We start from the raw sequence: 14,486 nt of genomic DNA on the forward strand, positions 1-14,486 counted from the left end.
AGGTAGTCGTCGTGTAAATGACATGTAAGATGCAGTGGTAAACAAAGACAGTACTTGCTGGGGTTTGTTTTGAGAGCCACAGGGTCCCAGTGACCTTCACAGCTCCGCATGAGGGAGGCTCTCACCTTTCCTGGACCCCTGACTGGCTCTCAATAGTTTCTGTGTGGAACGGCGTCCCCCCATCAATAGTCCTTCAGACTTATTCTAATCTCCATGGAAAGGGTCGTGGAGTGCTCTCTGCCACAGGGGCTGTGGAAATGAGTGATCTTCTGAGAGAAGGGGGAGCTGTGTGATTGGGGTGAGGTCACTTCCTACTGAGGTTTTCTTCTGTGGTGAAGCTGAAAACAGTCTTGGTCATAGAGGGTGAGACCAGTGCATGCAGACAGCCGGTCTGGGACCGAGAGTAAGGACTCACTCTGCTCAGGCCCTGTGCTCTGTGCTCCGCAGACACCCCGGAGGCAGAAGAAGCTTTTCTGTAGGTACCATCATGGAAACAGAGTGCCACAGCTCCTCATCGCCCCCTTCAAAGAGGAAGACGAGTGGGACAGCCCACACATCGTCAGGTACTATGATGTGATGTCCGACGAAGAAATCGAGAGGATCAAGGAGATTGCTAAGCCCAAAGTAGGTGTCTCTGAGGGTCCTGCTGGGGCACTGAATAGGGTGGGGTGCAGTCCCTCCTGCTACCTCTATGGAGAAGTTTGTCTGTTCCCCACTCTCACCAATAGCTAGCATGAGTTCTTTGACATGCTGCAGACTTAGGCTGACCTTGAAGGTTCGTGGCCTACTAGGGAAGGAAAAGTTGGGATGCAGGAGGGGCAGACATAAGCTATGACAGCAGGTCATGCTGGGAGCAGGGCATCTCAGTAACAAGTACCAATTCACCTGGTTGAAGGGCTGGCATATGGGTTGTTTTTGGGGAAATGCATAGTTCCAGAAAAGTGGGACCTCAGAGCTGCAGTGAGGGGGAGGGCTGCGGTGAGGGGGAGGGCTGCGGTGAGGGGGAGGGCTGCAGTGAGGGGTGATGGGGGAGGACTGCAGTGATGGGGGAGGACTGCAGTGAGGGGGAGGGCTGCAGTGAGGGGGAGGCTGCAGTGAGGGGGGAGGGCTGCAGTGAGGGGTGATGGGGAGGACTGCAGTGAGGGAGAGGATTGCAGTGAGCAGTGACAGCTGCAGTGAACTGTCTGACTTGGAGGAGGATATACATCCATACAATCTGGATATCCCTCATCTTCTCCATTTATTCATATGTTTACTTTTTCAGTTCAAACACACTTTATACATTTTTTACTAAGCTTAGTAGTCCTTGGTTTGTTTTTGTGAATTTTCTTCTCGGGAGTATTTTAACTGGTTACATTGTTATATTAGTTTACTATTATATGCTAAATTATTTACATCTATCTATCTATCTATCTATCTATCTATCTATCTATCTATCTATCTATCTATCTAATGTATATGAGTACACTTTCAGACACACCAGAAGAGGGAATCAGATCCCGTTACAGAAGGTTGTGAGCCACCATGTGGTTGCTGGGAATTGAACTCAGGACCTCTGGAAGAGCAGTCAGTGCTCTTAACTGCTGAGCCATCTCTCCAGCCCCTGCATATTTCTTTTTTTTAACATAGGGTCTTATGTAATTCAGGCTGGCTTCAATCTATCAATCTATCTATCTACCTATCTATCTATCTATCTATCTATCTATCTATCTATCTTTCTATCTGAATATGTGGATAACCTTGAACTTCTGACCCTTCTGCCTCCACTTCCCAAGGGCTAGAATTACAGAATTACAGAAGTATAATATTATAGCATTTTCTACAATGCAGGCAATCAAACCCAGGGCCTCATGTGTTAAGCAAGCACTCCTTCAGCCGCTCCATGCTCCTAGCCTGCTATGCCTAACTATTTGTTTTGAAATGTACCTCATGGTGATAATTAGAGTTTATTTTCCCTTGAGAAAATGGAGAAAACTGGCCTGTGTGGACCAGAGGTGGTAGAAGTTAGTCCTTTTTTGGGCCGACTTTCTTGGGTTATCTCAGTAGGATTGTCCTTTGCAAGCAAGAAGATATTTTGCCTTCCTAATACAACTCCTTCGCCTTGACTGTCTTATTGAGCTGCCTGGAACTTCTACAACATTTTTGCAGCAGACATCCTTGTCTTGTTTCTGAGTATCATGGAAATCCAACTGGTATTTCTGCTTTGTATGCTTATTGACTGTTGGTTTTGTATATATGTCAGGTTGATACAATTATTCTTGGATGCCTAGCCCATAGATGACTTGATCCCATTTAATCTCTTCTGAAGAGAACTGTGGGCTGCCATTTCCCCCATGTTCTCCCATCACAGGTCATGGGGAGGGAGGAGTTAGCTGGCTCCTCTGGTCTTTGTGTGTAGTAGAATTGTAGTGACTGAGATGGCCAGGACTTCTGCTCATGAGCAGACCTCAGAGGTTCCTGTATTAGCCTCCAGAACCTTAGCACAGCCTTGGTTTGAAGACCTAGCACATCTGGAGACAGGGTCTTGCTCATGTCACAGATGTCACCGAGAGTCAGTCTAGTCAACGTGTATAGACAACTGTAACCGGGACTCATCTCACTTCCTGGGTCAGTTACAAAGTCCTCGAGAAAAGAAAACTATTTTCTGGGTTTCTAACCGAGAGAGGCACTGTCAAGCCGAAATCTCCAGAGATTCCTTACCTGCCTTAGTCTCAGACATTGAACATTTCTCTGTGTGCATGTGCATACATGAGAAGCATGAATCAGGAAGGTGGCTGGCGTTGGGACAATTGTGTTTTGAACAGGAGCCGTGTGACAAGCATACACATTGGCCGTCATTCACTGACCTCTTCTTTCCGGAGGCTAGGACAGACAGATGCTATTCTGGCTTTGAAGTGGGGCCAATGAGCTTAGCTTGGCTTGTGGAGAATGCCTGGCAGCTGTCTGTGAGTCCCCAGTCTGCTTTCAAAATAGCCCCGTCTGTCCCCAGGGCAGAACACAGCTGCCCAAAGTCTTTTTTCGGGCACCAGGCCAATGCTGAGGCTCCAATGTTTGCACTGTCTAGTGGCGATGGATGTCACCAGGCAGGGATGACTATCCATTAGGCTCAGAGAAGGACCATAGCCTGGGGAACCCGTCTTCGCTGGGTATGCTGGCTGCCATCTTCACATTAGAATGTTATGACGCAAAGTGACCAGATGGGCCAATTTACTTCCTTACCACATTTCCGTTATGGCTCTCTTCTCCATCTCTCTTGTCACCTCCTGTTCCAGGCCACTGCCATCTCTTGCCCTGATCCTTGTTCAAGCATTCTGTTAGTTTTTTCCCCCATTCTGGTCTCTTCTGTGTCACCTTTCCATAAGGTGGCACAATAGTCCTTATATTGTAGCCGTCCCATCCCTCCCTTACATAAGGCTGTCCCTATTTCAGGTTGACCATAAGATGGCAGCAGACCTCATCTCTTCTTCCCCCCAGCCTGTCCTCATCTCACTACATCCTGGAGCCTCAGCCTGTGTAGCCAGTGCCCTTTCATCCCGGGCCTTCCCCGCTGCTGTAATGTACAGGACTCCAGGTGCCTGGTACCCTAACCTGTACCAGTAGAGGGGCACGGTCCTAAGGAGGAAGGACCAGGGGGTTCAGAGATAAAGAAGATAGAACAGGTGGGCTCAGGAGGTCTCGAATAAGATATGTCTTTTGTCACACAGCTTTTAAAGAAGTTTGGCACCGTATATACTGTTTTCAGGGTATAAGTGAGACAGTGCCACTGAAAAGCTATCCTACAGTATGACAAAGTCAGCAGGAAGCTAATCAGGCAGTGTTGCACAAGGGGAATACAGGGCATCAGAGAGGAGCACACAAATTTGGGACTGACAACTATAGGCCCCTAGGGTGGGAAGGGTTTGGTTTTAGGATCCAAAGCTTCAGCTCCCCAAGGCCAGGGTCCCAGGCCATTACTAAGCCCACCAAGACTCAGACATTCCTTCCACACATGAGAGCCTCAGAGAATAATGACTTGGATCAGCCTGGCTCTCCACCGTACCCATCCACTGCAATCCTTTGGCTGCTCTCCCACGGGACATTACAGCTCACCCGTGAGCTTTTAGTAGTATGCTACAATTACCTGACCGGTTTTCTACTGTCTCCACTTGACCAAGTTATATGATGGCAGACGTCATGTCTCGGTCACCCAGCTTAGCACCTGGCACACAGTAGGTACCAATCAAATAGTTATTAAAAGCAAGAGTCAGCAATATTCTGTTTGGCTCATCTGTACTTCTGTCTGGACATGTCTTCCTTACCAGGCCCACATCATCTGAGCCCACTAGGACAGTCCACACCACAGATAAGGTATCTGTATCCTGCTGTAGACACGTCTATCCCTGCTGGCAGTACTTGCTAAGCCTTTATACGGAGACTGGGAACTAGGGTAAAGGGTGTGTGTATGTGTGTTTGTGTGTACGTGTGCACATGTGTGTATGTATGGTTTGCCCATAATGGGTGGCTTCTGCACCCACATACTTCAGATTCCTGCTGTTTACTTTGTTGACTCTAGGAGGGCCCCAAGAGACTGGAAACTGTCTCCTTGCTGAGTAGTGGGAGCCCAGCAAGGCAGGAGGCACAGCAGACAGTATTTGGATAGCTTCTTGGCAGAAGGGTGGGAAAACTTGACCAAGTCAAGAGAAGCCTCAGGTTGAGTCTGAGTGTTGTGGAATCATCAAAGCCCAGACTATTGTGTGGGCCTGTCAAGGAAGGCCTTGTTCAGGGAATATAAATGCATGAACCAAGCAGAGTTCATAAGCACAACAGTGCCGGCAGCATAGACCTGATAGGTGGTGGGGGTGGGGGTGGGGGTGGGGGTAGTGAGCAAGGAGGGTGTGCCAGGCCTCTGAGCACAGAGGAAAGTGGAGACTAGACTATAGCATCATGGGACCTTGGCTAGAGTCAGTCTCTGCAGCCGTCGCCCTACTGTGTGCCCTCCGTGTTCTCTGGGAAAACACCAACACCAAGAAGGATTCCTCTCTTTCTCCCTTTCAGCTTGCACGAGCCACTGTGCGTGACCCCAAGACAGGTGTCCTCACTGTTGCCAGCTACAGAGTTTCCAAAAGGTGAGTGGTGGGATGGGGTGGGGTAGCTGGTCAAGCCCAACCCTGGAGCTTCCCATAGGATGCAAGAGCATGCCAATGCCACCTTATCCAGCCTGCTGCTCTGCCTCGCTCTCCGTAGCATTTAGCCTGTTGCCCGTGAGTGCTGGCCTTGACTGGGCTCAGAGGACATCATCTAAGCCTGTCCATGCCTTTCATCTTTGCTCTTTTCTTTTGCCCAGCTCCTGGCTAGAGGAGGATGACGACCCTGTTGTGGCCCGGGTCAACCGGCGGATGCAACATATCACCGGGCTAACGGTGAAGACTGCAGAGCTATTGCAGGTGGGTTGGTCCCTGGGGCTGGAGGACTTCTGTTGGGCGAGGTGTTTTCCCAAAGTGCTTAGGCTGCGAGAGAAGGCTCACCCTCTGCATTAGTTATGTTCCTAATGAAAGGACCTGACAGAAGCCAACTGACAGAGGGGAGATCCGCTTCGGCTCACAGTCTCAGTCCACCATGGGGAGGCTTAGCAGCGGGAGCTTGCAACAGAGCTTGTTCACATCTTGCTGATTCAGAAACCAGAGGCCTGGCCAGAACCAACAGAAGATATAATCTTCATGACCCCCTTAGGCTAGCCAGGTTCCAGATTCCAGCCTCCCCACACAGTACCACCAACAGGGGAACAAATGTCTGCTCGTATGAGCCTTGACTTCATATTTGCAGCATCCAGACAAAAAACTGAGTGTGGCTATGCATTTTACTGTCACCCCAGCTGCTGTGGAGAGAACACGGACAGGAGGCTTGCTGGATGTCAGCTTACCTTCAGGTTCATTGTCTCAAGGGAATAAGGTGGAGCATGATAGAGTGAACACACGACATCCTTCTTTGGCCCCTGCATGCACACACCACCATATCCATACACCACATACATAAAGAACACACATGCACACACAAAGCTTGGGGGTTGTGCTCAGGCCTAGGGAGATGGCATCCCTGGGGAGTCGGGCTGCCGCGGGGCTGTTCAGACTGATGGCAAATGCAACGCTGTAATCCCTCTCCAGGTCGCAAACTACGGAATGGGGGGACAGTACGAACCACACTTTGACTTCTCAAGGGTAAGGCTCCGATCGTCTTTGGAGGGCTCCTCTCTGGCTGGTTTGAGAAGGTTGGAGCTTCTAGAAACATTTCAGCTCCCACGGCATCCCTCCTCCACCTACCTAGTGAAAGGGGAAATTCTGTGCTGCTGGCAAAGCACCTGCAGAGCCCAGTGGAGCCTGGTTGCATCCAATTGATGTGTGGGTGCTTTGGCTTGATAATAAAGTCAAGGACTTCTCTAGGTCCCTGTAAAGGGTTTTCTTGCCTCTCCCTGGTCCCCATTGTTGTATTCTGAGTGGGGTTCCCTGTATTACCTTGTCCCATTCTTGGTTTCTCAAGGGAAGGCAAACTTGCCACCTTCCCCTGACCCTTTTGGTCCCAGTCCTTTGGGTGGCGGGCAAGTTAGTTGGAAACTTGGATAAAAGTTGTTGTCTGTTGCAGCGACCCTTTGACAGCGGCCTCAAAACGGAGGGCAATAGGTTAGCGACGTTTCTTAACTATGTAAGTACTGGGCTGGGCGGTTTTGTTCACTCTCACTTAATTTTATAGAGCGATGAGCAAGATGCTTTCAAGCGTTTAGGGACTGGGAACCGTGTGGCCACGTTTCTAAACTACGTGAGTATGATGCACGTATCTGATGGGCCCCGTGGAGACCCTGGGGCCACCGGGCTCCGTATCCCACCCCCATCAGGGCTCATGGCATCAGCTGCTAATTAGTGGATCCTCGGTGCCCTTCTTGCCTAGAGTAGAGAGGGTTGGCTTTTGTCCTCACCGGTGTGCTTGTCTCTCTGCTACTCCCTGGCTCCCCACCCCCCAACATCATTATTATTTTTAGCTGTGGTAAAAATATACATAACATAAAAATTACCATCGTAACAATTTTCTGGTGTGTTCTGGTGACATTTATTAAATCCATCCCTAATGTGGACCATTTACCATCTGTTACCCTAGCTCTTCTCACCTCGTAAAATGGAAACTCTGTTTCTATTAAAGAGTACTTCCAGAGTCCCTTACCCACCCCCATCCTGCTTTCTGAGCCCACATGAACCGCATCAAAGGGGACGCCTGGAACCCTCTGTGCTTTTCACTGCCTGATGCCAAGTCCGCTCTCCTAAACAGATGTCTGTGTGGTGGCTGCTTCTGCTTCCCTTTGGTGGACACAGTTCTACTCTGAGCTTTGGGGATGAGAGCCCTGGTAGGCTCTGTCTTGGTGGCAAAGTGCACGGGAAGCAGGGAGGGGCTTTTAAAAGATAACGGCCTCTGTTTGCTAGTGTGGTTGGCCATTTTCCCTCCTGCTACCCCGCCCATCTGTAGGCTTCTGCTTCCCTTTCCCCGCTGGAGCAGCTCAGTCTAAGGAAGCCGAGTCAAGGGGCTTAGAAAGGAAGCTTGCTTATTCCTCTTTACGTTTTAATTATGTGCTGGAGGTCTGCCCTGCACACACACTGCTGACAAGGTCCTATGTGGTCTCCACTGCAACATCTGCGATCCGACTTGGGAGACTCGATAGAAGCATGGGAGAGAGTGTTACTTGGTTCCCATGGAGACAAACACTGACGAATTTGCCCAGGCATGGGGTTTAGTAAAGGCCTCATTTAGGAAATAACATGTCAGTTATGACTTGAAAGTCAAATGGAAATTTGTGGAACTTTTTTTTTTATGGCAAAGAGGAGAGTGTGGGGGCCTGGAAGAGAAAATGTCTGAGATGTTGGGAAATGGACAAAGGTTAGTGTGTCTGGAGAGAGAGGCAGGGGAGACTGACTTGGAGACTCTCTGGATTGGAACCCTAGCACTGGGGAAGCCACTGGGTGTTGTCATCTTTCTTATCGTGAGCCTGCTGAGTGCCTGCCTCTTCTGTCAGACTGGTGTGCGCCATACTGGGGAATTTTTAGCTCTAGGGGTTTCCCTCTTTTTTTTCTTAGCACTAATTTTTGTTACCTTACAGGCCATATTTTATTATAGTATAACCAAACAAAACAGAAAACTAAAACAAACCAAAAGCAAGATAAAACAAAACAAAACCCACTTCAAGTAAAAGTGTAATTTAGTACCATAGGAGAGGCAGAGTGGCATTCTGGGAAGGTGAAAGTCTGATGAGAGCAGCGAGAGCCAGGAAAACAGCCACACAGGGAAAGGGATGCTCCTGAGGTTGGGAGCCATGGGGAGCTCCTGCCCAGAGCAGTGGCTAAGCACAGTGGCGTAAGCAAGGCACGGCTGGGTGAGGGTTCAAGATGGAGTCAAGGTGGGCATTTATTCTCTCTTTCTCCCTTCCTTCCTTCCTTCCTTCCTTCCTTCCTTCCTTCCCCCCCCCTCTCTCTCTCTGCCTCCCTCCCTCTCCTCTCTCTCTTTTCTCTCTCTTTCTTTCTTTCTTCCTTCCTCCCTTTCTTTCTTTCTTTCTTTCTTTCTTTCTTTCTTTCTTTCTTTCTTTCTTTCTTCTCTCTCTTTTCCCTCTCTCTTTCTCTCTCTTTCTTTTTCTCTCTCTCCCTCCCTCCCCTCCCTCCCTTCCTTCCTTAGTTTCTTTCTTTTTCAGATGTATTTATATCGTATGAGTATTTGCCTGCATATGTGTGTGTATGTATGTGTGTATATATATATGTATGTATATATATTGCATGTACCACGTGCATGCATGGTGCCCACAGGCCAGAAGAGGACATCAGATCCCTTGGTATTGGAGTTACGGATGGTTGTGAGCCTCCACAAGTGCTCTTACATTGGGTTATGTGTAATAGCAGCAAACGCTGTTTTTTTTTTTCTTTTCCAACTTTATTAGGTATTTTCTTCATTTATATTTCAAATGCTATCCCGAAAGTCCCCTATACCCTCCTCCCACCCTGCTCCCCTACCCACCCACTCCCACTTCTTGGCCATGGTGTTCCCCTGTACTGGGGCATATAAAGTTTGCAAGGCCAAGGGGCCTCTCTTCCCAGTGATGGCCGACTAGGCCATCTTCTGTTACATATGCAGCAAATGCTCTTAACCACTGAGATGTCTCTCTAGACGAAGATAGTCATTTTTAAAATAGGCTTGGATTGTTCCCATTCAAGGACAGCCTGACTGTGGGGCTTCTGGGGCCTTTAGCTCTTGGACATCCAACCATAGAGACTGTCCTGATGAACCCCACAGATTTTGTGGTGTGTGGGAAGTCTCTCTTGGCTGAGGATAGCCATAGAGCAGAGCCTCCAGGCAGAGCCCCTCAGGGTCGCCTGCCATCCTTGACCAGAGGGACCAAGCTCTTTGCCTTATGTTCCCAGATGAGCGATGTCGAAGCTGGTGGTGCCACCGTCTTTCCTGACTTGGGAGCTGCTATTTGGCCCAAGAAGGTAAGTGTGACTCTTCAGGGTCACACGTTGATGCAGGCCTCAGACCTTGTCCCTGTCCCCCAGTGCTATTGACTGTCAATGTGATGTACCTTAATTCCTTCCCACCTGCACCCTGAACTTCTACCCAGGGAGAAGGGATGGTAAGGAAGACCCTTCAGGGCAGGTAGTTTCTAAACTTCCTTCCATTTGAAGGATAGGTACTTTTTAAGAACTTAGTTTTCGGAGTCCCAGAGCCCCATCTCCCAAACACAGGAAAGGAGGGACATTCTGTCAAAGGGTGAGGGGTTCTTGGAGCATGTCCTTGTGAGTAATCTTTAGGGTGTGCTCTGACAGCTCATCTCTTTCGCAGGGCACAGCTGTATTCTGGTACAACCTTCTTCGCAGTGGGGAAGGTGATTATCGGACGAGACATGCAGCCTGCCCTGTGCTTGTGGGCTGCAAGTGGGGTGAGTGGCTTGAGGGGTAGTGTGGATAGTGCCTCAACCTGGTATTTGATGGTTGGCCTTAGGCGCAGAAGCGGAGACGACAGCTAACTGCGTTCAGTTCTGTTCATCACAAAAGGTTTTCTCTGGCTTGTACCACCCAGCCAGAGCTCCTGCAGTTGTCTGCTGACACTCAGAGATGCTCAGAGAGCTGAGGCAGCCCGGGCTGCATGAGCACCATAGGTCCAGTGTAGTCTCTGGCAAGGGTTTTAGGGGAGCGTAGCTGGGAGGTGTCTGTCCAGGGCAAGCAAGACTTGTGTGGCTATAACCAGCATCTTAGGTAGCAGGGTGGGAGACTGACTGTCCTTGTCACCTGAAGAAGGACAGGTCTGAGATGAGACTGGAGCCAAGAGGTGAGACTGGAGGTTGGGACCAGACCAGAGAAGATGAATATTAGCCTCATCCTTTAAGTTGCTGTGGAGAACTAGAAACGGCCTAGAACGTGACAGGAAGGGACCACATGCGTTTAGAACTCTTGGAGTTTGGGCGATAAATAGTGATTGGCTCACAGAAAAGGTAAAATAAACAAATGAAAATTTGGTCGTTGCCGATTCAGGAGGAGAAAGACCAGTGTAAGTCTAATCTACTAGGTGTCGAAAGCATAGCACAGATAGTCTACATGTGAGCACTGTGAGTTAATAAGAACTAAAGTTTATCATTTCGCTACATATGCTATTAGTCTTAAGTCTTCTAGACAGTTTGTTTAGTTAAGTACAGGTATTAAATTGTATTTTAAAATCTGTCTTTAGTAGTGCATTACTTTTAAAAATGTGTGTGTGTGTGTGTGTGTGTGTGTGTGTGTGTTTGTGTGTGTGTGTGTTTGTGTAAGTGCCATGGCATGTGTGTGAGGGACAGAGGACAATTTGAAACACTGGTTTCCCTCCTTCCATGATGTGGGCTCTGGGGTTTAAGCTCAGATGGAGCTTATAACAGGAGCTATATCATCTGCTCTGCATTACTTTTGTATCCCTTGAGAGAGCCCATGTTTGAGGAACACTCATGGTCCATGCCTGTGACATGGCAGGGACAGTGTTTCAGCTGGGGTGCCCACAGCACTAAGATTCTGTCTTGTGGCTCACAGGGCCTGAGGCTCATGGCCAAACCCTGCCCAGTGCTGACAGGTTCCTGTCCCTCACCTCTCAGTTTCTACTTGTCCCTGTCCCAGCTTCTTGAGGTCCTTCACACTTACCAGAGTGGCTCCTGCCTTTGGAGACTTTCTCAGCTCACTTTCTGCGTTTACTCCACTTGGAGTGGCAGCCGTATGGTATACCCGCCTTCTTTCTGGGATAACTTCTGTTGGCTTCCTGTTCTGTTTCAGTACTGCTCTCATCCCTAACATCATGAGATGCTCTTTGGCTTTGTTCCCATGGTAACTTACATACACCCACCGAATCACTGGTTGGCTTCTGCACCATTATCTGTGTGCTCATGTATTTTCATCAGCACGTGAGCAGCTTGAAGCCTGAGGCCGTGTGGCACTGGAGTGTTACCCACAGAGCACAGGGCAGTGGTCATCATGGAGGAAGCATTCGTTTTGGCTGCTTGCTGAACTGATAGGTGGGATGGTCATGTACTTGCTTTCTGTTCACAGTCTCCAACAAGTGGTTCCATGAGCGAGGACAGGAGTTCTTAAGACCTTGTGGAACAACGGAAGTTGATTGACGTCCTTTTCTCTCCGCTCCTCCCTGGCCCATAGTCCAAATCATCTTCAAGTTCAACATGACAGCTTCCTTTTTATGTCCCAGCTCCTGTCAGGCAGGTCATTGGAGGAGCCAGTGTTTGACTGAATTGAGAGAGTATATCCTGAGCCTAGTCCTGGGTGACCTGGGCCCCAGACTCTGACCAGCTTACACCTGCCCTGGCTCTGGGGGTGTCTTGGCATGGCTGCGGTAGAGCCAGACTATAGCACCCGGCACGGTGCCTTTGTACCTCAGATATTTCAGGTAGAAGATGTCTCAGTGAAACCAAAGTTCTGATGCTGTTTACATGTGTGTTTTTATCACATTTCTATTTGTTGTGGCTTTAACCAAAAAATAAAAATGTTCCTGCCAGAAGCCTTAAATAGCCTTATTTTGGAGTGTTTTGGTTTTGTTGTTATTCTTGTTTGGTATTGTTTGTATTGTTTGGTATTGTTTCCAGGAACTGGGCCTGGCTTGGCTTAAAATGCCTGCCACAGCTAGGCGTGATGGCACATGCCTTTTATCCCAGCACTCGGGAGGCAGAGGCAGGCGGATTTCTGAGTTCAAGGCCAGCCTGGTCTACAGAGTGAGTTCCAGGACAGCCAGGGCTACACAGAGAATCCTGTCTTGAAAAACCAAAAAAAAAAAAGAGTGCCTGTCACACGAACATGGACCTGAATTCTGATATCCAGCAAGTACATAAAACTCAGGGCCTGACAGTGCCTCCCTATAATCTCAGTGCTAGGGTGGCAGAGGCAAGCATCTCTGGGGCCTGCTGACCAGGCAGCCTAGCCAAATTGGCAAGCTCCAGGCTCAGTGAGAGACACTGTTTCAAAAAAATAAGGTTGGAAGCTCACAGAGGAAAATGGAAGAAGTGGATGGCCAGTCTCCACAAGCCGGTGTACACACAAACACGCACACGCATGAGTGTGTAGCACACCACGCAGGAGCTCTTTTACAATTTTTTTTCTGATTTGTGTGCATCTCTGCCATACAGATGTTCTGCAGAGCAGAACACTAGCCCCAGGTTCTAGACCTGGTTTTTCCACACTGGCGTGCCCTCCAGGCTGCAGTGTGGAAATCGGAGGTGGTAAGTAATCTCACCTGCTCACCCAGAGAACACAGAGAGAACAGGTGTTCACAGCTGGAAAGCTGTTAATGTTCGGCATGGGACATGTACACTGAGTTGTCCCCGGTGACAAATGTGAAGAATGTGAAAGCATGTGTCACCTTCTGCCGGCTGCAACCTTCCTGTCAGCACTCGGGAACCGTGTGGGAGGCCCACCAGACTGCATCTCCTTCCCGGTCCCCAAAGGTCAGTGATAGCCGTGGGCTGATGGTTTGCGGTCACCACTGAAGTTTCCCTCCTGTGACCAGGTCACTGAATACAGTTACCTCATTTTCACTGACCAAGTTTGTCTGTCTGGCTTCTTTCATCTGATATTTTGTTGAAGGTCTGTATTACCACAGAGTTTGTTTTTAACAGTTCATGCGGCGGGGGTGGGGATGGGGGTGGGGGGCCCTCCAGAGAAACAGAACTGGAAGGGTGAATATATGTTACAAAGGGGGATTTATTAGATTGCCTTACAGGATGCAGGCTGGGTGGTTCAACAGTGGCCAGCTGCACTCTGGAGAGGCTGAGAACCAGCAGCAGTTTAGTCTGTGAGGTTTGGTGACTCTGTTGTCCCAATCTGGTGCTGAAGGCCTGGGGACTTCAGCAGAGTGACTGGTCCCCAGTCCACATTGGGAGGTGGGAGAAGCAGTGAAGGGTAGCAGCAACTGGGCAGATGCACTCACCAGCAAGACGCAAAGGCAGGCAAGGAAGAACAAGAGAGCTGCTGTTTTGGATCATCTTGCATCTGGACCATCACAGGAACGTGTTGTGTACTGTGAGAGAGGGTTCTCCCCCCTCCGTTAATCCCTCCTGGAAGTGCCCCCACAGAGCTGGCCAGAGGTGTATCTCTTGGTTGACTCTGGATTCTATGATATTGGCACTCAAGATTCATCATCACAGTGGGTCTATATCACAATACAGAATTTGAGAGGGTCTCAGTCTTTGTATAGCATGACAAAGGATGTGATAGGCATTTTTATACATGACTTCTGGTTGCCACAAATACAGTTCTTTCGTATATTTACCTAAGAACAGAAATGTGGACTTCCCGTTGGTCAGTCTTCAGTGTTATCTTATGATGTATGCAGTATGTTATACCCACACTGACCAGGAGTAAATGAACGTTCTTACCCTACCTCCCTCCAGCATCTGGTGTGGTCCTATGCTTAGGTTTTAACTAGCTGGGTGTGTGCTGTGGACCAAATGTTTGAGCCCTTCCCCCAATTCATACATCGAAATCCTGACCCCTAGTAGTATTAGAAGGTGGGATCCTTGGAGTTAATGAGGTCATAGGACTAGTGTTTTCTTAGGGAGATATATGTTGTCCCAGTCAGGGTATCTGTTGCTGTGATGGAACACAGTGACCAAAGCAAGTTGGAGAGGAAAGGGTTTGCTTGGCTTTCACTTCCACATCGCTGTTCATCACTCAAGGAAGTCAGGACAGGAACATGGAGGCAGGAGCTGATGCAGAGGCCATGGAGGGGAGCTGTTTACTTTTTACTCCACATGGCTTCCTCATCCTGCTTTCTTATAGAACCCAGGGCCACCTGCCCAGGGATGGCCCCACCCACAATGGGCTGGGCCCTCCGCCATCAATCTCTAAGAAAATGCCCTACAGGCCTGCCTACAGCTTCATCTTATGGAACATTTTTTTCATTTGAGGTTCCCTCCTCATAGATGGCTATAGCTTGTATCAAGTTCACATAAAGCTAGCCTG

At 49.0% G+C, this 14,486-nt stretch overlaps 1 protein-coding gene across 3 annotated transcripts in view; it reads left to right on the forward strand.

The window, feature by feature from the left end:
* Window positions 1-12,046, forward strand: part of P4ha2 (procollagen-proline, 2-oxoglutarate 4-dioxygenase (proline 4-hydroxylase), alpha II polypeptide) — a 30,745-nt gene extending 18,699 nt beyond the window's left edge. The window contains exons 9-17 of one of the 3 annotated variants that reach the window (XM_006532452.2): window positions 448-624; window positions 5,035-5,105; window positions 5,324-5,423; window positions 6,141-6,194; window positions 6,616-6,675; window positions 6,724-6,789; window positions 9,426-9,494; window positions 9,844-9,940; window positions 11,568-12,046. In XM_006532452.2, the coding sequence (XP_006532515.1) occupies window positions 448-624; window positions 5,035-5,105; window positions 5,324-5,423; window positions 6,141-6,194; window positions 6,616-6,675; window positions 6,724-6,789; window positions 9,426-9,494; window positions 9,844-9,940; window positions 11,568-11,638 (765 nt within the window). In that variant the 3' untranslated portion in view covers window positions 11,639-12,046. The remainder of the gene's footprint in view (window positions 1-447; window positions 625-5,034; window positions 5,106-5,323; window positions 5,424-6,140; window positions 6,195-6,615; window positions 6,676-6,723; window positions 6,790-9,425; window positions 9,495-9,843; window positions 9,941-11,567) is intronic. The other 2 variants (NM_001136076.2, NM_011031.2) reach the window with 2 other exon arrangements.
* The last annotated feature ends 2,440 nt before the right edge of the window (window positions 12,047-14,486 follow it).

Source organism: Mus musculus, chromosome 11 (assembly GCF_000001635.26).
Source record: "Mus musculus strain C57BL/6J chromosome 11, GRCm38.p6 C57BL/6J".
In the NCBI taxonomy this organism is placed as follows: Eukaryota; Metazoa; Chordata; class Mammalia; order Rodentia; family Muridae; genus Mus; species Mus musculus.